Consider the following 23,961-nt stretch of genomic DNA (forward strand, 5'->3'; position numbering starts at 1 on the left):
TAAGTACACTGAGAGCGAAGCTCTGTTCCACCTTGCAACGTAGAGGCCTGTGGAAGCCAGCTTTTGTGCTGAGAGTACCACACATTTTTTCCTTGGCACTAAGGAATATTTTTGTGGAGTTAAATGTTCTGCCAGTTACATAATTCTAAGTGCTTCGGAAACTGCTATTTACTTAATTTTAAGCTTTCTGGGAAGTAGCCTACAATACCAGACTTTTAAACATGGAGCTCATTCTTGCCATCCGTAAGTTTCACATCAATTTCCTGCTCTGAAAAAAAAAAGTTATTCCCACATATTGCAAATTACTTTGACATCAAAACAAATCAAGAAGATTTGGAAGGAGCTGAGATCAAACAATACAGAACTAAACAGCATACAGTTAATGAGTTAAAAAAACAAAAACAAAACAAAAAAAAACACAAAGGCAAGGAAAGCAATGCCTTGACAAGTACTTAGCCCCCAAATTATTTGAGAAACCTAATCATAATGCTTGAGTTTTCTTCCCCCCTTCTAACTTGTGTGTCAAGACTTGCTCCTTCAAGTAGCAAAAATACCTTATGAAATAAATTGCCTTAAGAAATCAAATAGCAACTCTAACAATGCAGTTTATTTTTCTTTCTTCCTTTCATGTTAGCTGCATTCATTTTCCTCTACCCAGCCTAAATTCTATTAAGACAGGCTGAGAGAGCTGGGCTTGTTCAGCCTGGAGAAGAGAAGGCTCAGGAGAGACCTTAGAGCAGCTCTCAGTGCCTAAAGGGGCTACAAGAAATCTGGACAGGAGCATTTTACAAGGGCCTGTAGTGACAGGACAAGGGGGAATGGCTTTAACCTGACAGAGGGGAGATTTAGATTATACATTAGGCAGAAGCTCTTCCCTGTGAGGGTGCTGAGGCGCTGGCACAGGGTGCCCAGAGAAGCTGTGGCTGCCCCATCCCTGGCAGTGTTCAAGGCCAGGTTGGACACAGGGGCTTGGAGCAACCTGCTCTAGTGGAAGGTGTCCCTGCCCATGGCAGGGGGTTGGAACTACATGAGCTTTAAGGTCACCTCACACTCAAACCAGCCCATGATTCTAAATCACCTCTGAAGGAGCTTTTAATATTGACTCTTGATCTACATTAAACATGCTTCTTGACACAGGACACTTGGTCAAACCATGCTTCTAAGCAGCGCTATGTGTTTAATAATGAAGTTTCTATTTGTGTAATTTCTCACTTTCACCTTCCCTGAAAGGTTGGCTCCCAGCAGAAGAATACTGTTCAGCTATAAGAGAATTAGAAGAATTTCCTTTATCTAAACACAATTAAAAACTGTGACGCTAAGGCACAATTGCACCAAACACAGAGAGCTCTGAGTAAGCCACCAGGAAACACTTCGTAATAGTTCTGCAACTATCCTTAAAATATCACTTGATCAAAGCCTTCGGCAGACGTTTATCAATGGCCAGGCTGTGAAGGTCCAAGACAGACACTGGATTTCAAGGCAGAGACTGATCAACAGTCAACTGAGCTGGTGAAAGTTTAAGCACACACAGTCCTCAGCCATTGAGATTATCACAACTATCACCTATCATCACCAGATTGCATCTTGCTAACCTTTATTGTTATGGCCCCCATTTAAGAATCAGCTGCCACAATTAAAGGTGAAGAAGTCCCCTGCATGTAGCAAAGAACCCTTTCAGCTGAACAGAAGATGCTTATGGCATGAAGGTGGCATCAATGAACTGCTCGTACACAGTACTGCAGAGTACAGCACAATCCAGTTCTCTACTGCTCAGGCACTGCCTGAAGGACCAGAAAAAAAACACATTCCCATTATTTTCAGAGCAATTCAGAACTACCACATAGCCCAGTGGGGTCTGATCTAAAGACCTGTCTTACCACACCATGTCCTTCCCAGCTGACCTAAGAAAGAAGCAACTGGTACTGTTGACAACCTGGACATGAATCATTTCATTTTGAGCAAAACCTTCCCTTTGTCACTCAAAAAAAAGCTCAGCAGCTGAATCAGCTGTTCAGAACGTCTCACATACACAAAGTCTATGCACCTTTCACCCTTAGACAAACTCTGAATGAGTCAGGGACCAAAAATCAAGTTCACCTATTGCAGTCAAACACCTGCAGCCCAACGCAACTGATTATGCCAGGAACTTCAGTCAAACTGGCAATTTCCTGTTGACTGCAGCTGAAGGACAGGTATTTGCTCTCACCACTGAACCTCTTTGGAGGACTTAACTGGCCCTGTGCTATTTTTGCCTTGCCAGCAAGGAATGAAAGGTAACCAGCTATGAAGTAGCTCAACTCCTTCAAGGCTGGTAATCTGGAACTTAAGCAAAGGGTTGCACAGAACATTATGTAGCTATGTAGTATGAGTGGGAAGAAAGACAAGGTGAAGGTTGACAAAACCTCTGCTGCAGATGTGCACCTCCAGCTGATCGCCTACTGGGGCTTACAATTCAGGGCTGCTCCCATCTCTGCTGATAGAAGCTGCTGCTCACACAGTGGTTGCTTCTGAAGGCTGCTGCCCTTTTCCACCTAGCTTGGAGGTCCTAACTGTGAAGTACTGCAGCAGATACGAGCATGCTGTATTAGCTGATAAAATAAGCTTAGATGCTGTGCTTGAATTTTTAAGAAGTCCCTGACTTTATTATAGCCAACACTAAAGCATTGTTAGCTTACCATTCAAACAAACATTCAGGGGACTTGTTTTATGTTTCAATTTATCAAATGCTAGAGTTACAGGATTAGCCACTGAAACCAGAATCTTCTGCAATGTTGAACCAGCTTTTAAGAGCAGTAGCTCCTGTCAAGGAGATGCAGAGAGAGAGCACTCCCCTCATTTCAGTTTATTCAGCTAGTTCAACAACCCGGAGAGAAAGCTCGTATTTCTCCAAGAATCAACAAGGCGCCAAAAGCTGCCAAGAGCACAAATCAAGCATTTGTATTCTCAATCAACCCTCACTAACACTTTCTTTATTAAGATCACATTAAACACAGGTTTTCCTCAAAATATTTATACTTGCCTTTGTACTTTCCCTTCAGTTCCTACCCCCAAACCACACCTCAAGTGGAAGAAAATTCCCAAACTCTCACTGCCACAACATTTAAGTTATATCCTGCAACTGCATATTTCTAATACTCCTTACCTCATTTTATCAAGCTAAAAATACAAAACGAGATGAAGCTAGATATCTCATCAATCCGAGATACCTGAAAAATATATCAGATGTTGATCTGAATTAGGGCTCACCTTGCACATATTGTGAATATAGCACAGAAGTCACCCCACCAAATAAAGTTTAGGGTATTAATCTTCTCTTTAAATGATTCAGTAAGCCTAACACATCTAAAGGTTTGCCTGAAGGCCCAGTACAAAGAAAGCCAAGAACATCAGGATAACAAGACTGCTTCTCCCTAGGGACAGAATGAGGGTCTAAGACCCCTTTTTCAGTAGCTCAGATGTTAGGATGCATCACCGAAGATTAAATGCTACCAAAACAAAAATAACACCATGCACAGCTCCTTATGGATGAAAGATGAGACAGAAACAAAATATGACAGATTTCAGCTTGCAGAGAATCTGGTGTGGAAGGGTGAAAGCACCACGAGACCTTAGTCTCCCAGTTTCTAAGTGTCACAGGATGGGTCACAAGACTTTGGAAGAAAGGCACAACATTTCAAGGACTTCAAATACCAAAAAGGATAGCACATTCACAACACTGAGGTAAGGCAAGTGGCAACCCTGCCCCAATCTACACTTGTTAGCACACATCCCCAGATTATCTCAAAGGCTCCTTCAGCTTCTTTCCAGGAACAATCAGAAATGTACAGTCCAGAGACGAGCAAACAAAAATTCTGACCCATTGTGATTTCTTTGAATAAGAATGGGTGAGTAATGTAAGTGCAGGAAGAGGTCACCAAGACATTTGGATGTAAAAATGACCCAGTTACCAACCAAAGACTAGAGTGACTTCCTGAATAAATAATAATGGAGGTGAGTCTAAGAATATACCTATCACACCTACATGAGTAAGCCAGCCAACTCATTACAAAAGGCAAGCCTTGTGCCAAAGCCTTCCCTTCCTTCAAAACAATGAGGCCAAACTGAACGTGACTCAAATCTATTATTCCCCAAGCTACAGGTTATTTTGGTTTTGTGGAACAAAGCTCTTAAACCTTGACCCAGAGAAGCCAAGAGGCACTGAGGATGCACGTTAGCCAAGCAAAGAGATCATCCAAAATTTCTTTTCCGTTTGACAGGAGCCAAAGGGCATGAAACGGGAGATGCAGGAGCCACTACTAAAATGATTAACTCCTGGGAAAGGTGAGCTGAAAGGGACAGTATTTTGCCAGAGACCAAGTGGACATCAAGTCCAAAAGGGTATGCCCAATGCAGTGTATCTTCTGTAGGGTGAGGTGTCCCTGCCCATGGCAGGGGGGTTGGAACTAGACGATCTTAAGGTCCTTTCCAACCCTAACTATTCTATGGTTCTGCAGATACCAAGGGGTTTTAATCGTTTAAGACAGACATGCAATTCCTCCTCCAGCTGATTTGAGAATTTAAGCCTGCTCCCTTCAGTTCCTTTCTGGGACAGCAATGCCAGATTCCTTGCTTACTGTATTTACAAGAGGGGAAACAACAACCACACAAGGAGGTTTTTTTATTAGCAGGAAGGTTGAGAGAGAAATTGAAAGCATTTCTCTACCTGCACCAATTACATGTTAGCGTAGCCCTTTGAAGGCTGCCCTCTGAAAGTTTGGAGAGGAAGAAAGGGAAAACAAAGGGAAAAAACATAATAATGAAAACCCGAAATCCTGAAGTTTTGAGGAAAACACAGCCTTTACCCCGAATTAGTCATCCTACACAGGATGCTGCTGCGCGAAGAGCGGAGCTATCCAGGGATGGATGGGAAGCCCCTTACTTGGAAATAAACAAACACAGACCAGAGCCAGATGGACAACCCGGGGGTGGGGGAGAACGAACCCGCACCCTGCCATGAGGTACCTGCCCGTCTTCGGGGTTACAATAACAGAGCGGAGCGGGCTGCGGCGCGGCCCCCTCTCCCCAGCGCGCATCCCGAGGGACAGAGGAGGGGAGGTCCCGCAGGCCCCCGCCCGCCCCTGCGGACCGTCCCCCGCCGCCGGCAGCACCACAACGGGCCCCTGCGCTGCCTCCTCCCGCAGGCCCGGGCTCCCTCCGCGGGGGCGGGGGGACCGAGGGGCTGGCAGCGGCCGCGGACCCGCCGCCCCCCCGGGGCCCCTCCGAGCCCGACAAAGAGGCCCGTCAGGGCGGCGAAGGGGGGTGGCGCAGGCCCCGGCGGCGGCTGCCGGGGACCACCGCGGCGGCGGGAGGCCCGTTCCGCCAGCGGGGTTGGGGTAAGACCGTACCTTGAAGTACCCGCCCTCGTAGAGGGTGTTGGGGGGCCCGAAGATCGCCACCTCCCAGTTGTAGAGGTCGGACTCATCGACCAGGGTGATGCGGAAGCCCTCCACCGGCTCCTCCTGCAGCGACTTCAGCTCCAGCATCAGCGCCTTCTGCGAGCTGCTCATCTGCTGCTGCGCCATGGCGCGGCGCGGCCCCCGCCGCCGCCGCCGCTTCCCCCCGCTCCCGCTGCCGCCGCTGCCGCCGCTGCCCCGCCGCCGCCGCGCTGCCCCGCGGGCCCCCGCCCCTCCCCGCGCTGACGGACGCCGCCGCCGCCGCCGCCGCCGCCACTTCCTTTTGTGACGGCGCCCGCTCACCGCTGACCTCAGCGCGCCGCGCCGCGGCACGCCCCCCATATACGATAAGCCACGCCCCCTTCGCATGGCAAGCCACGCCCCCCAGCGCGGCAAAGCCACGCCCCCACCGGCGCGCTTAAAGGGACAGCGCTCCCCGCCGCAGCGCTGGCGGCTGGGCGAGGGGGCCCAGTGCTGGGGGAGACACCCGCACTGGAGCCGGGTGCTGGGCTAAGAGTGGGGCGGAGGGGATGGGGATGGGGATGGGGATGGGGATGGGGATGGGGATGGGGATGGGGATGGGGATGGGGATGGGAATGGGGATGGGGATGGTGGCGGCCACGGGTGGGCTCGTCCGGGGCGCGGTGCTGCGTGGTCACAAACCATCCGGTTTTGTACAAAGGGTGGGATTTGAGCAGTGGGTTCCCTACGGATCCCGCAAGCGGCAGTAGGAGAGGAACGGGCATTGCACCATTCCCGCAACCCGCGTGTTATTTTCACGTGGCTCCACATGTGTGCAAGGTGCTCCACAGTTTCGGTCCTTCATTCCCTTCCCCACACTGGGTAATGGTGAAACACGTTTGCAAAGGTGTTGAGGTACATCGAGCTATGCATGTGAGCAAGGGGCCCCTTAGGGAGTCTTTAATGAATAATGCAAATATTACTCGTTATAAAAATAAAGAAACATGGCAAAGGGGTTACTCAGGAGGAGCACATGCAGCATGGCACGGCCCCAGATGGTGCAAATCTGGGTTCTGCTTCTGGAAACATTAATGCACACAGGACCACTACGCTTGCAAACCAGGCATCTTATCTCTGACAGGACAGGAGAAATGATATGGATAGAATCAACTAGGTTGGAAAAGACCTTTAAGATGTTTGAGTCCAACCATTAACCCAACACTGCCAAATCCACCACTAAACAATGTCACTGAGGGCCACATCTAGACGTCTTTTAAACACCTCCAGGGATGGTGATTCCACCACTTCCTTGGGCAGCCTGTTCCAATGCTTGACAACCTTTCCAGTGAAGAAATTGTTCCTAATATCCAATCTAAACCTCCCCTGGCACAGCTTTGAGGCTGTTTCCTCTTGTCCTATCACTTGTTCCTTGGGAGAAGGGACCGACCCCACCTCACTACAACCTCCTGTCAGGCAGTTGTAGAGAGGGATTAGGTCCCCCCTGAGCCTTCTCTTCTCCAGCACCCCGAGGTCCTTTTCTGCCAAGCAGCTTTCCAGACACTCTTCCCCAGGCCTGGAGTGTTGCATGGGATATAACAGCCCTGACAGAGAAAAGCTGATGTGTATTCCTTGAATCAAAGACTTAATGTGGTCCTAACAGGACTAATTTAAATAACCACTAGGCTGTGATGAGTTCTAAATTAATTGTAATGTCTCCCCCAAAATGTCAGATTTGAAGGAAATCTGTGTTGTCTGTTGACTTGTGGTTACATAAAAATTGGGGATGAATAAAAGTGAAAATCGAGTAATGCCTGAATGTAATCCATGTGGTGTTGGATGACATGGAGTGGAGGGATTAAATGGTAAATGATGCTGAGATGCTGCTGCATAGAGAGGGACTGAGGAGTGTTCATCACTGCCCTGGGCAGCCTGTTGCAATGCCTGAGCACCCTCTCTGTGAAGAAATTGTTCCTAATACCCAACCTGAACCTCCCCTGGCACAGCTTGAGGCCATTTCCTCTTGTCCTGCCACTTGTTACTTGGGAGAAGAGACTGACCCCACCTCGCTCATTCCTCATTTCAGGTAGTTGTAGAGAAGTCTCTACCTGGCACTTGGCAGCCACAGCTCCTTCTCCAGACCTTCGCCCAGGGAGGAGAGCCGGAGGCAGATGGTCCTCCCCAAGCACCAGCTGTTACAGGACAAGTTCACTGTTGGCCCTGTGGTGAGCACGGCATCCTCCTCCTTGTCCCTACAACTGCTCCACTTGCCCTCTTCCTGCTTCTTGGGCTCTCCACAGGGAGGCCCCCATCTCCTCCTCCAAAGATGCTCCAGCACCGGCAGGGTACCCATTCCAGGGCTTGTGACTGCCTCCAGGCTGTAAGATACTCCAGCTGGATGTGTCAGGGGTACAGGCTCTTGCAAAATCCCACCTCACCCTTGAAAATGGCCCTGTAAGGACTGGCACAGGTTTTCTCAGGAGTCAGGCTGAGCTCTCGCTCACTGCCATAGGGGTAATCTGGAGGAACATCCTTTGTCCAAACCCAGCTCGCTTGGTTACACTGTGCAAAAGTGCGTGTTCCCATAGACGTGCCCCCCTGCAGGCACAGGTCAGCCTCCATCACTCTTTACCACCCTGGAGTGAGCTCAGATTTACAAAAAGATGCTTCATTCTGCTCTTGCATTGTCCAAGTGCCTCTCAAGCACTGACAGGCTTGGGGCATCAACCACCTCTCTAGGAAGCCTCTTCCAGTGTTTTGACCACCCTCTCTGCATAGAAATGCTTCCTAATCCAGTTTAAACCTCTCCTGGTGCAGCTTTAAACCATTCCCTGGATGCCAAGGAGAAGAGCTCAGCACCTTCCTCTCTACATCCCCTCCTTAGGAAGCTGCAGAGAGCAATGAAATTGCTCTTCAGCCTCCTCTTCTCCAAGCTAGACAAGCCCAAAGTCCTTAGCTGCTCCTAATAGGACATTTCATCCAGCCCCTTCACCAGCTTTGTGCCCTTCTCTGGGCATTCAAGGATTTTCACATCCATCTTAAATGGTCTTGGGTTGATGGACATAATCTTGTCAATATGGGATCAGGTTGGCTGGCAGGACATGTGGGCTGGGAGCCACATCTCACTTTGCTTCCAGGCTTCCTGGGTGTTAGGTACTTCCATCATTGTTGGGTTTGGCCACATCTGGGCCACATCTGAGAGGGCTCCAGACACAATGCTTTCAGCAGTGCTTCCTCTGGGGGAGAGAAATCACTTCACCTCTGCCCAACACGTCCCACCCAACCCCATGGTGTGGGCCAGCAGTAAGTCTTTGGCTTTATCCCTGCTCTTCCCAATCCCAACAGCCCAGTCCTATGCTGCATTACTGCTCCTTGCTGCACAAACACTATCAGCCCCAGTTGCACCTCCACCCCCACCTTCCAAACAGATTTAATGTCACAAATCATCATTATCACCAAATGCCTCAGCACCAGCATTCACTTCCAGCTGCCCCTCTATGTGTTCCGTTTTCATTGCTGACAAGTCTAATAATGCTTGCAAACAGGAACACTGTGACCTTCCACGTTGACATCAGCCAGCAATGACTTGCTCAGCTGGTGTCTTGGCTCACCAGTGAAACATGGATTTGCTCATGTTCAGAGGAAAATGCTGGGTTGATTCAACGTGCCAGAGCTGACTCCTTTCGGGATCACACTGCCCCTATTTCTATGGTAATTGAAACACCTTTCCTTGCAGCCAGCACAGGCTTTGTCTGAACCAGACTAGTGCCGAGAGAGATGGGAGAAGCAAAGTTCGGAGCTATTCAGGACTTATCTCCACCTGCTGCCTGTCTCGAATGTTAATGAAAGACGAAATCAAGCAAAGCAGAAAGCAAAGCAGAAAGTAAAGCAAACCCTGGTGTATTCAATAGGGCAGGCTGAAAATTTTCCATCACGCCTGCTTTTACAGAGAATATTGGTCTTTTTCTCCCCAACTTCTTTTTCCCCCTGCCACAAAAACATCCACTGCTTGCAGGAAACAGAAACTACTGAGGCAACAGAGGACTCTGCAACCTGGGTAGCCCCTTCCGAGGCTCATCTGCTCTGCCTGGTGTCCCCTTTCCCTAGCCCAGCCTTCCCTGAGGCTGACATATCTTCCTGATTTATCATATGCCATTTCTCTCCCCTAATCAGCTCTGATACATCTCAATGAAAGGATGAAGCCTTGCTCTCCTCTTCCTTTAGCTGCTCTCCCGTGGATGGTAGCTGCCTGCCTGCAAGCAGGGCTCTCCATGAGGTGTGCTTTGCCACAGACCGTATTTTGTTTCCTCTTTATCTCCGTCTGTTTTTTCCCCACCTGAAGGAATCGGTTTGCTCTTTGGGCTCAGAGAACAAACAACAGGGCCTGGTGTAGGAACACGTGGTTCCAGGAAGGGGAAATCTCAACAGGAGAGGAGGAGGCTACACGTGCCATTAATCCAACCCCCGGCAGCAGAACTTGTAGCTGTAAACTGGACCTCACGATGCCACCGGCACCTTATGTAAATCTGAGACGATAACTTCAAGTCTCTTCTGCTTTGTTCTCATCATCTATTTTTAATATCTCCCTTCCTTTTCTCTCTCCTCCTTCCTGCGAGCTGCATTCATGAAGAATGACAAACTGGGACTTAACTCCTCTGCTTAGCAACAGCAGAAGCTTTGAAAATGCAAAGGTCATCCTGGTGTCACGTTAGAGGGTTCTTGCTCTGTCAGCTGGCAGAGCGAGGTGGGGAGATGGGGCAGGTCCTCCCTGCGTGACTCCATTCTCGGGGCAGGATCCTCTCGCATGATATTCTTTGGCGCTTTATCCAATTTCTTTCCTGAGTGGCTCAAAGGATGAGACATCTGCTCCTTCCCTTAGGGAACCAGACCTGCCTGGGCTAAACAACGACACCATCTCCTCTCCTGCTGCCTCCTCCCTGCTCTTGTGCTCTGGCGAGGCATCGGTAGGGATCCTAGGGGCTCTAGGCTAGACTTTAAGACTGTCTCACCCCCAGCATGTCAGATGGATGCTCCTGTGATGAAGATCAGGCAGCGGGTAGGAGGTCTGCTCAGCTTACAGTCCCCCAAGGAGCCTTTTGTAGCTCAGACCACTGACAGCTATTTCTTGGGCTGTACTGAAGCAGAGCAGGACATCTTGAGGTCCACCTCATCACCCTCCAGCTCCAAGGCAGTATCAGCTTATCCTAAGCAGGACACGTGTGCCCAAAACAGTTCTTTAATATGTGTCCTTAGAAGTGCCCAAAGTGGAGATTCACTTGCTCTTAGGTCAACATGTCTCTGTGCTTAGCTCACCTCTACCCAAATCTCATCCTATTTCTTTTTGTCCAGACCACTGTGGAAGATAAAGAGAAGAACCAGGATAACATCCTTCACATCCTTCCTGGAGTGCTGTTGCCCAGCCTAGATGCAAATCTCCAGCAAAGGCCACAGTGGTGTTGGTAGCCCATCATTCCCACCGCACCAGCACAGATTTCAGTTTCCCAGCCCCACAGGAAACCAGTGACAGAGTAATCTAGGATTACTTCTTTTATTTACACAAGATACCTCAGTCCCAGACCAGAGGGCAGACAAGCACCACAGTGATGGATCTCAGCCCAGGCACTAATGCCCTGTTGCCAAGGGAAGATTGCCCAAAAATAACCTCCCCGAGCATTTAACACGGGAAATCAAAGTGCAGTTATCTGCTCTGTTGCGCAAGTGAGCAGCGCAGCGTTATTGCACAGGGCTGATTCCCACCTCCTATAAAACACAACTGGCATACAAAAATCCTTGCCTTCACACTGGCACCTATATAGGTTCCTATACGTGGTGAGCAGAACATCCGAGTGACTCAAGGGAAGCAACTGCGAATCTTTGAGAATAAAAGTCTGTCCACAATTCACTCTTTAGCTCTCTTTCACCTCCAAATGGGGCTACCTGATTTTCAGGCAGAACTCATCACATGGATGAAAAGATGCTTTAGAGCATCAGTTGTCAGCATCTAGGGAGCCTCCTGTATCAAAGGAGCCACCAGCGGAGGAATGCAAAGTTTGGGAGATTCAGAACAAAGCAGAAGGAAAATGAAGAGAAAAAAGAAAAAAGATCTTTAGTGGAGCTGTTTTGGTTTTTTTTTTTTAACTTTATTTTGATTTGCCCTTTTTTCTGCTTGTTTAAATTTGAATGCAATAAAGTTGTCTTTTTTGGGTTTTTTTGGTTTTTGTTTTTTTTTTTGCCTTTCCACTCTAGTTTGCTCTTTTAAAATGGATGAAGTCCCCCACAAGGGTTTGATGAAAGAGTGCCATCGAAATGCCTGCTGCTGCTCCCATTCAGCTGATGAATAAATTATAAGTGCATTACAATGCTATTTCAGCTGTGATTCCAGGGCCTGGGGAGGGTGATGGCTGTGACCTTATGCCTGTCAGACAGTGGTTTGCATTTCCAAAGAGTTCATGTAACCAACTGTTCAGGTCATCTTACACCTCCTGTTCTGGGCTCAGTGTGCAGAAACATCTGAGCCTGATCAACCTACCGGCTATGGGGGCAGTCCTCCATCTGCACACAGCAGTGGTGGTACATGCTGTGGTCTTCAGAGGCTCCTGATCTGATTTCTGTTAAAGCCTGAAGTGAACATTGCCACCTTCCAAAGCAGCTCTCTGGAGGACATATTGCTTTATTGATGGGGATGTAACTGAGATATCTGTATTGTTCAGTTCCAGCAACACTTTCTGTGTTAGGGACTGGCATTTTAGGTTATTCTTGCTGCACAAGACATTTCTGTCTCAAGCATTATGGTGTGGCTGAAATGGCTCGTCCCACACGAGATGGTGTGGGACCCTGGGTGCACTCTGGGAGAGCACCAACCTAAATCAACATCCCCAATGCTTCACCTTCACCTCTGCTGCAGTGCCAGCTTTGCAGGACTGTCCTTCTCTTGAGAATGGGTGACTACCAAGCAGGGATTCCTAGCTATCCCCATTCCTAAGGATGAGCCATCTGGGTTAGGCAGGCACTGGCAGTGGGGTGAAGGAGTTGGAGCCCAGCTCCAGCTTGGTGGACTTTTGAGTGGGCCTGTCAGACTCCAGTTTTTTCTTCAGAGCAACCAGTTCCTTGTATTTATGCAGAAGCCAAGGTGCAAAGGGACAGCAGTTTGCAGAAGGGGGAAGGATGGAGCTCTTCTGGGTCTCACATCACTCCTGGTTCAGGGGCTGGGTGCACATCAACACCATAATCTGTGCTGGGCTGAGTTCTTTCAGTCCCAGTACATTATCGGCTACTGTGAGCTGAGCTGATGGGCGCTCTCACTCACTGCTGTACCTCTGGTGGTCTCTGTAGGCTCTGTGAGGACCCCAGCAGCGATGCAGCCAGATTGTGCCAGTAGCTCCACTGAAATACACAGCCAGCTAGGCTTAGCTGGAGGTGCATAGCTCTAGTCCTGCCCGGGGCCTCAAAAACTGACCACAAAGAAGAGTTTCCATTAGGAAGCAGAGGGAGGGCCAGGTGAGTTGAGCTGCACCTTGTTATGCTGAGGCTGAATTTGGCCTTTTCATGACCCTTCCCACAATAAATATGAACAGATTCAGAGGAAGGAAAAAAAACTGAAGTGTAAGCACCAAGCCCCAGGCACAGTGTGGGAAAATCACTGCTGAGGGGGCAGAAATTAGAGAAAACTGGGGTCTAGCAGAAGTTGTAGCGTTATAGAAACCTTTTTAAGGTAAAATAGAGCTGGCACTTTCTGAACGGTTGGTATGCACGGAATCTACTCCACCGTCGTTCCCTAGGCAACACAACCTGTTATCCTATAGGAGCAATGGAGGGTGGAGGGGAGTGGAGACACCGCAGCCAGGCTCTGTTGTACTCCCTGCAGGATTGGGAACTTGGTGGTGCCATGCAGCTGATAAACCACATAGCAGCTGTCAAATGGGAAATATAAAAGAAGATGCCCATTGCTGAGCCAACAACTGTGGCGAAATCACTTTTCTCAGGTGAACCTTGCTCATGATAATCTCATTATAACACTAACGCACACCTCCATCCCAAAGTTACCCGACTCCAAGGTACAACCACTCCTCACCGAGCATGCGCTCTATATTTTATAAATATGTATCTCCTTATATCTTTAAATGAGAAACAAAAGAATTCTACACTGATCAGTAATAAAAGAATGTATGACTGGAGTCACTCAAGCTCCACTTGAGAGTAAAGAAAAGTATGAAAGTGAATGAGAGATGGGGAGATGGGGAAGACTCCATCATAACTTCTGGGATCAGTGGACAGGCTGAACCCTTCTCCCCCACAGGGACGCCTATTAGGTAAGAACTTTATCTTATGTGCGCTAAATGCCCAACTCATGCCACCTGTTATTAGTGATTATAGGCTGGTTGTGTATCACTTCAAGCTTGTTTTTGCAGGCAGTCCCTATCACCAGCAATCACGAACCTTAATTTGTCACGATTTTATACTACTAAAGAGTGTTATTCTGTAAGCTGTTAGTGTTAGTCCTTCGTGAGCACTAGCAGGTATCGGCAGCGGGTAGCACATTCAAACAAAGTGAGAAGACCTACCAAGGGGTCCTGCTTGTGCTGTTGGCACATTTTCCTGAACAAGTTGGGCAAACCACCCTCCAATCCAGCAGGACTGTTCAGTGAAGGGTCCCTATAACACGACACTGACAGAGTGGTTGAGCACAAGGGTCTTGGCTTTCCTGGGGTGCCAACAGACAGATCAAACACTAGGGGTTGAGAAAATCCCCCCGCCTTTTATGTGACACACAGGCAACAGGCTTGGGTGGTTGAAGGACAGAGAGAATTCCTTGGGTGAGAAGGTCCGGAGAGGGACTGGGATACAAGATGTTGCTTTACCATCTCCACCTCCAGCTCCTAAAAATGAGATGTTCCTCTAAAAAACCGTTCGCAGGGATCGTTTGGCAGATGCAATGTCTCACTCCTCTGTACGCACAGGAGGGTTTGAGCTCTGGAAGACACGCTGTGGTGGGTGTGAAGCAGCATTGGGAAGGGGAAGACAGTTGCACCGTCCCTGCAAACTGTTCTTTACACCCGTGTGCGGCAAGGAGGAGGCTGAACCTTCCTGCAGGAGCCTGAATCACCGGGAGGGTAATTCATGCAAATTTCCCAGACAGGCGAACAAGTCTGGAGAAGCCTCGCTGCTTGGCCTCAGTGCACTGAGCGGTGCAGTCATCCCCACCCCGGGGCTTGCAGTCCTGTGGAAATCGGGGATGGGATTCTAAGGGGTCTGGGAAAAAACAGCCACACCACCACTGGTCTGGTTGGTCCAAACCTCTCCTGCGCTGTCTGTGTGGGACAGCAGCGCCTCAACGCTAGCCTGCAGGGACAATGGCTCAGAAGGCAACAGCTGGAGGTTGAATGTCTGCTCCTTGGTCCCACCATGTCCCCTTCAGCCACTCCTTGCTTGATCAGCGCCCAGTTGCAGACCTTGGGGCAACCCCAGTTATGTTCCTGCCCTGGCTTTTTGGCTGTCGCTGGAGGGTTCAGCCCTGCAAGAGGGTCCCTGGGGAAGCTGTGGACAGGGCAGAGAGTGGCTGTGCCCTGTAGGTGATGTGCCTCAATGCTTTGCTGTGCCAACATCTCAGCCCTCATCTACAGGTGCCTGCAGGCCCAGGTCCTCCAGACTTGTTTACCTGCTGGGAGATTGCCATCAATTACCCTCATGCTTCTCCATCCTGCAGGAAACCCCTTGGCCACACCAACTTGAAGGTCTCAATGCATGGTTGGTTTGGCACACCCCATATCCTTGTCCCACCTAGCACACACTCAGCATCCTCTGCCTAGCCTGTAGGATGGGTTGCTCCCCTTCTCCAAACTTTGGCTGTCAATTCCAAGGCTGGCAGAACGTGGAGGGAGGCAACACCTGGCTGCATGTTTGCACCTGGGTGCGCATCAGGGCTGGTCGCCTCTGCAGGAGCATCCTCACTTTTACTTATGAAGGTGGGTAAGGCTCTGATGCTGCCCCCAACTATCAGCTTTGTATTTTATCTCAGATGGGTTTGTTTTGTGTGCACATGGACATCCCGAGGGTGTTAGGGGAGAAAAAGAAAATAAGAAACCCCATGACAGCTATACCCTACTGATTTATACACCTACCCCTCATGTGCCTTTTTAGTCCAATAGTGATTTTTTACTCGGGGTCCTCTAACACTTTATTGGATTCTTTCTCCATCTCCACACAGGCAGGCTGTGAACTGTTCTTATCTCGTTGAGCTGCAGCTTCTGCTTCCTTATTTTATGGTTTGTGTTTCTTGTGTACCAGATCTTGGGGGCAGAGCATGGAACACTGAAGATCTCCTAGACATTGCCTAGCAGCAACTAAACCAGCAGTGTGTTATGAACATTCTTCCCATACTAGAGACAGAACACAGCACTGTACCAGCTACTAGGAAAATCACTGGGAAAACTAACACTATTCCAGCCGAAAGCTTATCTATGTGAAAGTCCACAGCTTACAGCCCAAGGTTTCAGCAGGCCTAGCTACTCAAGCTAAGCAAGTAAAGCAAAGCAAAAAACATACTAAACCGCACAATATTATAACTCATTCTAAGTTGAGTCTACGTTAATAGTTCTATTTAGAACTTACTCATATAAGCTAAATAAACAATGTCTCTATGCACAGGTCAAAAAGAGGAGGAGAGAGGGAGTTTAAGAGCTGACTCAAGCCTTTCCTGGACCCTCATTTGCACGGTGCTTTAAATTAAAATGTTCATGTTCTTGTCCCTGGTACAAGGTGAGAATCAGGTGGGAGAGGGTGACACATTGACTGGCACTGCAGGGGAGGAGCTGGCTGCAGCCCAGTCCTGTCTGCTCTGCCCACTCCTCATCTCCAGCTAATCGAAGGACTTTTCCTCACTCTTGCCCTGGGGAAGGGAAAAAACCTGAATGCACTTGTCAAAAATTAACAAGTTTTAGCTATTCCTCTTTTACTTTTGGTGTGAGAGGGGGTGAGTGGGACAAAGCAGAGAAGCCCCTTGCGGTGGAGGCCTGAGAGCATCTCCCTCCAGAGGGAATATGTATGGGGCAGGGACTGCAGAATGGGAAACAGGGGAAGCAGTCAGCACCTTACAGGGAGCGAATCCTTCTCTTTGCAAAGAAGCAGCCAAAATACTGCAAAGGCCACACAACCTGAATAAAAGCTTTTCTCCACCTCAAGCATGTTGTTCTTTCAGCATCCATTTTTAATATATTTATCTCTTTTTTTTTTTTCTTTAAGTGCAGTGCTGGTGAGCATTGCCAGGGCACTGAGATCCTTCCCTCAGCAGCAGAAAACATGCTCAGCTTCAGAAATAGAGATTTTCCCTAGTGAGGCATATTTTCATTTACCTGATTACTTATCAGCAAAAGAAATTAGAAGGGAGGCTTTAGTAACATTGTGCCTAGCTTGCCTTCTAACTGTGTAAAGCTGTTTTCCTTCCAGAGCCATTTCCAAGCTATGTGAAAATACTGTCCATTGATTTTGCTGCCCTACCCTCCTTTTTGCTTGCACTCATCAACATCATGTCTTTCACATATATGTAAAATATATGTATACATATATGCATGCATCTTTTACATCTACTTGCTGTCTAAAAACTTAGCAAAAGCTGTCGAAGGATCAGATAAAAGAGCACAATGAAAACACCCTGCTGTTGTTTTTACTATTCTGATGATTAATAAATAATAAAAAACATTTGAGTAATATTTTATCTGGAGCTCTTGAAAGACAGGACACGTGTACATATCTAACATGTGGTGCTCCTGGCCGTTCTCATCCTTGGAGATATTTACAAAGGCTTGGCAAAGAAAAAAAGAACAAAAGTTTTTTCAATGAATCATGGAATCATAGTTTATGTTGGAAGGGACTTTCAAAGGTCATCTAGTCCATCTGCCCAACAATGACCAGGTAGATCTTCAACTAGATCAGGCTGCTCCGAGCCCTGAGCAGCCTGACCTGGAATGTTTCCATGGACGGGGCATGTCCCAACTCTCTGGGCAAGCTATTGGAGTGTTTCAGCACTGTCATGGTAAACAGTGTCCTTGTAGCTCACCCGAGTCTAGTGTCTTTTAGTTTAAAACCCTTGCCCCTTGTCCTATTTTGACAAGCCCTGTTCAAAAGTGTGTACAGGGAGATTAGGAGCTCCCTGTATGGACTGAAAGGTGGCATTAAGTTACCATGGGAGCCTTTTCTTCTCCAGGCTGAACAACCGAGACTCTTTCAGCCTGTCTCCATAGGAGAGCTGCTCCAGCCCTCTGAGCATCTTCTGGACTCGCTCCAACAGCTCCGTGTCCCTCTTGTGTTGTTGCCCCCAGAGCTGGATGCAGGTCTGCAGAGGGGTTCTCACCAGAGTGAAGTAGAGGGGGAGAATCCCCTCCCTCGACCTGCTGGTCATGCTCCTTTTGATGCAGCCCAGCATAGGGCTGGCTTTCTGGGCTTCAAGCACATACTGCCAGGTCATATCCAGCTTTTCACCCACCAGTACCTCCAAGTCCATCTCCTCACGGGTACGTTCAATCCCTTCATCCCCAGCCTGTACTGATAGCAGGGGTCGCCCTGACCCAGGTGCAGAACCTTGCACGTGGCCTGGTTGAACCTCATGAGTGGGCTCATTGAGCCCACTTCTCAAGCTTGTCCAGGTCCCTCTGACATCCTGTCCCTGGCTGTTTCTTGGGCATCAGGTTGACAATGTGGCCACCAGCAGTTTACTGATATTGGAGGTAGCTGCAGAGTGAGACCCAAGACTTCGAGGCTCTGTGCTGGTGCTGACACTGGCTTCACAAGAGATACTTTGAACACATGAGAGGGATGGCAATGCTTTGCAAAGCCCTTGGTGTGGAGATGGCATTCTTTCCATTCAGTGGTTGTATCCTAATATGGGGAAATGGGTGACTTGAAGACTTAGAGGCTGTTTTGCGTGCAATGGACTTGTCTCTTATAGACACAGGCATGGAGGCAGCCCAAAATATGGAAAGGTGTTAGCATCGGCTGGGATGACTGTGAATCTTGTTCCTACCAGTGCTTTCACCATCCAGCTCTCAGGGAATGTTGGTCATGAAAGACCATGAAACACTGCACATGCTGTGTCCTGCTCCCCATTTCAGAGCCTGTCCCTGCAGCTGAGTCTGCAGCAGTCGGGCTGGGCTGTGCCTGCTCAGGGTGTTTATTAACTGCTTTGAACATTTTCCTTTTCAATCTTCTTTTCCCGTGTGACAGGGACAAAAAAGGAGATTTGGAAGTTCTTGCTGCCAGGCCATGGGCTGTTTTCCCTCTGCCCTTGCCTTATCTCACGGCGTTCAGGCTCGGTTTCTCAGCTTGAGATCCAGCAGCTGGTGCTCTATCAAAGCACCACAGGGAGGGATTCCCCCCCTTGTTGTCCTATCTCTGGGGACCTGCCTGCATTGGTCCCCCTGGGTGCTATCTCCTCTCCCCACCTGCCGGGTGCCACATCTCTTCCCCAGACCTCATGCCTCCAAGAGATACTTTGCACAGCAGAGCAGTGAGACCTTGGGGCAGATTCACCCAGGTGAATAACAGACTTATCATGACTGACACTGTGCTTCAGCGCTGGCTGCTTCTATATTCCTGATCCTAGTAGTGGCCCCCAGTGGCCCATCTAGCTGTGCAATGACCCTCTCTTCATAAAAGTTGACCCTTCTAAAGACAAGTGATAATTCCCCAGAATATTTCCTTGACTACCAAATTTTTTTGTGACTCAGCCTTCCTGACTCAGAAGTGTCCTTTTATTTAATAGTCTTCAGTAGATTTTTCTCCCATTAATTCAAGTTATATTGGAAGCCAGGTAAATTTTAAGCATTCGCAACATCCTGTGGGAAACAGCTGCTCAATCTTATGACCTGTTTGGGTGCAGAATCATTTCCTTTGGTTTACTTTGAACCTGCCACCTGCTTGTTTTATGATGCCCTCATCCTCACAGTGGAGAAGACGAATGGTCCTGTTCTTATTCTGCCCCTTGTAATTTTGAAGGCTCTGCCATAACCTTTCCCATAGATGTCACCTGAAGATGGTTTCCCTTTTGTCTTCATCCCTTTCATAATAAGCAGCAGGAGTCTTGGGTACACACCCCAGATTGTTTAAATGATGAATCAAGAGAAAATGCCCCAAAGTGAGATGTGCACCGTCTCCCAGATGACTTCAAATTGTGCCGTACCTGTGTTTTCTTCACTGGGTGCTGCTGCTGTCCTCACCTAGAACACAAGACCTGCTGCCTGGGGAAGCTATTTCGTCCTACACTAGGCACAGGTGAGGCAAAGGAAATCCCAAATGACAGCAAAGTGATTAAATCTCCATAAAAGCTGGGCAAAGTGACCAGCCTGTTTCGGGACCCAGGGGGCAAGGAAGCATTCTGCTCATGACTTGGAAACCCACAGCAGGGCAGGATGGGGTATCCAAGCAAGAGCATCCAGCTGGGAATTTTAAGCATCCCTGTCATCTCTGGGCCTGTCCATTTGGGATTTCTGGATCCATCTGAATGTTAGACAGCACAAATCCCTCAGATCCCTACGCAGCCTTCCGGGGGCAGCTTGTCTCATCCCGTGTTCCCCTGACTCATCTTGGGGCACGTGTGTCTAAGCAACTCCTACCCTTTGAGGTCAAACCTGGCTAAAGGGCAGCAAAGCCAATTTGCCCAGATTCCCCAAAGCTGGTGCCCAGTTTTTGTTCTGGTGGAAGGACCCTCATGTAGACTTCAACAGGGTCTTCCCTGATGGGGAAGACATCTCCCTCCGTCAGCAGATGACGGCTCTGGCTCACAGAGCTGCCTTGCAGGGACTGTAGGGGCCAGGGAAGAGGGGTTCATCCCAGCCCAAAGCCCGGGTGCTTCCCTCTGTTGTGCCAGCCCCAAAGAACCCTTTGGGGTGAGGCCACACATTTGGGACTCATTCCTGCAGAGAAAGAGGCCCAGGAGAAGAGTCTCAACACACGGGGTAAGACTTTTACCAGATGTTCCTGGAGCAGCAGAGCTTTGAAGCTGGTTTCTGGTAGCACCCTCTTGTGTGGAGTCTCGGGTGGATAGTAATGCGATCGAGCATGCCCTTCTATCTTCCTCCCAGCGGAGGAAAACTTTGGTGTTTCTTCTCCTCACAGCTGAGCTGGCTAAAATGCCACAGAACATGCCTGAAACACCCACATCTGGGGATGAGGCTGTCCTGCGGGTTAAAAACCACAAACAAGAACACACCTGGCAGAGAGACAGACAACACAGTTGCATAATCTCTGTTTTCATGCGAAGCAAGAGCAAAATGGAGAACTGTAAGGGGGTTTCCCAGATGCCCATGTCAGCTCTGACTCAGCTTTCCTGCACCTCTGCAAACCCCATCACTGCCCTGCCTCAGTTTCCCCATTAGAGGAATGAGGATGGACCATACCTATCTTAAAGGGTCATTGGGATGATGGGGTTGGGCCAAAGAACAAAAGGGCCAGAGTTGTTAAATCTGACCCAGGTGTGCGTGAAGATTTCAATTAATCAAGTCATCATCATCATCATAATCACCACCTCTGCTGACGTGTGCCCAGCATCACGTGGGTTTGGTTTGGCTAAGAAGGAGGGAGGGAGGGCACTCACACTGCCATGTGGTTTGGCACTAGGAGGTTTAAGCCATGAATAAATAAAAGCTGCATTTGCATGTTCATGGCTCTCTCCACTCCATCTAGTCACAGGAGACTGAATTTTTATTTTTGAGGGGTTAAAAAGAGCACTATTCTGCTGCAGGGAGATTGCCGAGGGCTGCTGTGGTGGGACAGAGAAGGCAAACCATCACTGACAAAACGTGGCACGACTGTGGGAGGAAAGGGGGCAGAGCTTTCCCGTCCCTCAGTGTCTCCAGTGTGATTTTTGGAGGCTGCAGGTTGCTTCTTACTATCAGAAAAAAAAGAAACAGGTTTTTTCTCCTTGTTGCTATGTGTAAAGCCCACAGCAACAGCCAGGAAATTGGATAAATTTGCTCTTGCCTGCCGCAGAAAGCAAACAAAAGCGACTGGAAAATAAAAACAAGGGCACAAAGCAACCTATGCAAAGAGCAGACTGGTGATTTAAAAGAAAATAAAACCCTCGTTGTGCATGACAAAGAATATCAACTTTGTGTTAGTTCTCTCCATGTAATTCAGGTCACCACGGTTTTGAAATAAAGCTGCCAGAGACACTGACTTTGGACAGTCAAAATCAGCCTCTCCCTCTCCACCCTGACCTGTATGTATGAATTGGCTTAGTCCTCTTTGAATTTTTGACCTTTAAGGCTTTTCACTCTTCCTAAGGAGGAATGTACAACACACCCTACCAGCGTACGGCCCACTGAGGAGGGCTCTGGCTGTTGTACCATCCCAGCTTTTTTGTACCATCCCAGCTGAACCTCAGCTTTTCCCTCGCAGAGTCCTGGAGCTGCTGCTGCTGGTCATGGGGCGATACAGAGCACCCCCATGCAGACAGGTGAGACTTAATGAACCACCATCCATCCAAGCAATGAGTGATGACTGAGGCTCATTTCAATGTGGCACTGCATTCCTTGGTGGTCCCCTTTGGCATCTCTCTGACCCCATCCCAGCGGTGAGGAGCTGGTGTTGTCTGAGCCAGGAGCTGCACTGCAGCTCTCCTGGCACCTTTTCTACTTCTGATGGCTTCCAGGAATGTGCTGGGTTCCTGCCTGAATCCCAGGGTGAAGCCCTTGGAGTTTTGTTCAAAGCTTCCATGGCTACAAATACCTACTTTACTCTATTTCTTTGCCATGATGAGGTCCCGCACTTCTTGGCCATTGTGAAGACTGATCATTAGCTACATGTTTCTGTGATATGACCACACTTGGGATGGACAGTCAAACCTTACAGGAGTGCTTACTTGTGCCATTACCCTGTGTACCAGGTTATTTTTGTCTGGGAGTTACAAGTGACTCCATCGGGTATTAATACTTCATAGAATCATAGAATGGTTTGGGTTGGAAAGGACTTTAAGGTCACCTAGTTCCAACCCCCCTGCCACGGGCAGGGATGCATTACACTAAAACGTGTTTCCCGAGGTTCTGTCCAACCTGGCCTTGAACACTGCCAGGGATGGAGCATTTACCACTAAATTTGCTACTAAATCCATCGATTTACTACTTGAGAATTTGAAGCACATGAAAGTACTTCAGAAACCAAAGGGAAGAACTGTTTACTCCTACAATGAAATGCAGATTCTGATGGGGTGGGACAGAACTCCCTCTCCCCAGAAGCAGCAAGAAACCCCTTCAAATCTGGTAAAGTCGCTGTGCAGTGAGAAGTGCTGCATCCCTGAAAGGCTTTCTGCCTTGGTCCAGGCATTATCCCAGAGCTTGATTAAAAAACAGCTATTGCTATGGAGTGGCCAAAAGGGGGTTAGGGGATAGATGCAAAGGTCTGGTGGGTAGAGACCCGGGCAGGAGCTGGCTTTGCCAGCGGGGAAGCATGAGACATGTGCAGGTGATGCCAAGCCCTGGGGATGAGCTGAGGTTTTAGCTCCAGGTTTAGCTCCCCACAGCCACCACGGGACCAGAGCATTTCCACAGCAGTGGTTTTGCAGAAAGGCCTCAGGGTGGGATGAGGTGGTGTGGAAGGAGGGTGGATGCAGCATGAGCTGTGGTCAGCGTGACAGCTAAACCTGCTTGGCAGCACCTTCCCACCAGCTGTGTGCCATGCCAGCAGCATTCCAGGGTGGAAGCAGAGGGAGCAAGGATGTGTGTGCACACAGGTGTGCCCTGGGGTTGGTGGTCATGGACCTTCTGGAGTTCAGGGTTAACTGCGCAGGACCCACCATCAGGTATTTAGTGGCTTGGCCATTGCCATGACAGCAGCCAGGGGCTGTCGTGGCTCCTGCAGTGTGAAGTAGATGTATTAAAGGAAGTATGCATGTTATTTTGGGGAGTTTTGCCATTTCTAAGATGCCACTGTTGAATTTTCATGGTGGTGCTGGGTAGCTGGTGTTGACGTGGGATTTCCTCAGGGGCTTGGAATCCCTCTGTGCTTCTTACGAAAGCCGGAGCTCCAGGATGTCATGCTGAAAAGATGCTGGTACACAGAGTTTGGGGATGCTCACCCTTGATGAGAACCCACCTAGAAATGGCTTCACCTTAGCTGGGAAAACCCAGATTCCTGGGGATCAAGTAAGGGGAAGGATTCCTCCAATTCCACAGGAGTTTCTGGGACCAAGTCAGGAGAAGGATTCCTCCAATTCCACAGGGGTTTCTGGGATTGAGTCAGGGGAAAGATTCCTCCAATTCCACAGGGGTTTCTGGGATCAAGTCAGGAGAAGGATTCCTCCAATTCCACAGGGGTTTCTGGGATCAAGTCAGGGGAAGGATTCCTCCAATTCCACAGGGGTTTCTGGCATCGAGTCAGCAGAAGGATTCCTCCAATTCCACAGGGGTTTCTGGGCATGGGATGAGCTGGAAGCAGGAGCCCGGCAGTGGAAGGGTGGCTGGGGCCACAGCACGAGTCTGGGCAAGGTGGGATGGTGGGAGGTGCGTGATGTCTGCAAGCACAGGGTGTGGAATGCTGTAAAATATCTTTTATTACTATTACTAGTATTAGCATTGCAGGATGGGGC

The 23,961-nt window shown here is 48.9% G+C and overlaps 1 protein-coding gene across 1 annotated transcript in view; it reads right to left on the bottom strand.

Moving 5' to 3' along the window:
- The window catches only part of UBE2R2 (ubiquitin conjugating enzyme E2 R2), a 49,875-nt gene extending 44,141 nt beyond the window's left edge, over positions 1–5,734 (bottom strand). Inside the window, exon 1 of the mRNA XM_030512327.2 lies at positions 5,385–5,734. Within this exon, the coding sequence (XP_030368187.1) occupies positions 5,385–5,561 (177 nt within the window). The 5' untranslated portion in view covers positions 5,562–5,734. The remainder of the gene's footprint in view (positions 1–5,384) is intronic.
- Between the last annotated feature and the right edge of the window lie 18,227 nt (positions 5,735–23,961).

This window comes from Strigops habroptila, chromosome Z (assembly GCF_004027225.2).
Source record: "Strigops habroptila isolate Jane chromosome Z, bStrHab1.2.pri, whole genome shotgun sequence".
In the NCBI taxonomy this organism is placed as follows: Eukaryota; Metazoa; Chordata; class Aves; order Psittaciformes; family Psittacidae; genus Strigops; species Strigops habroptila.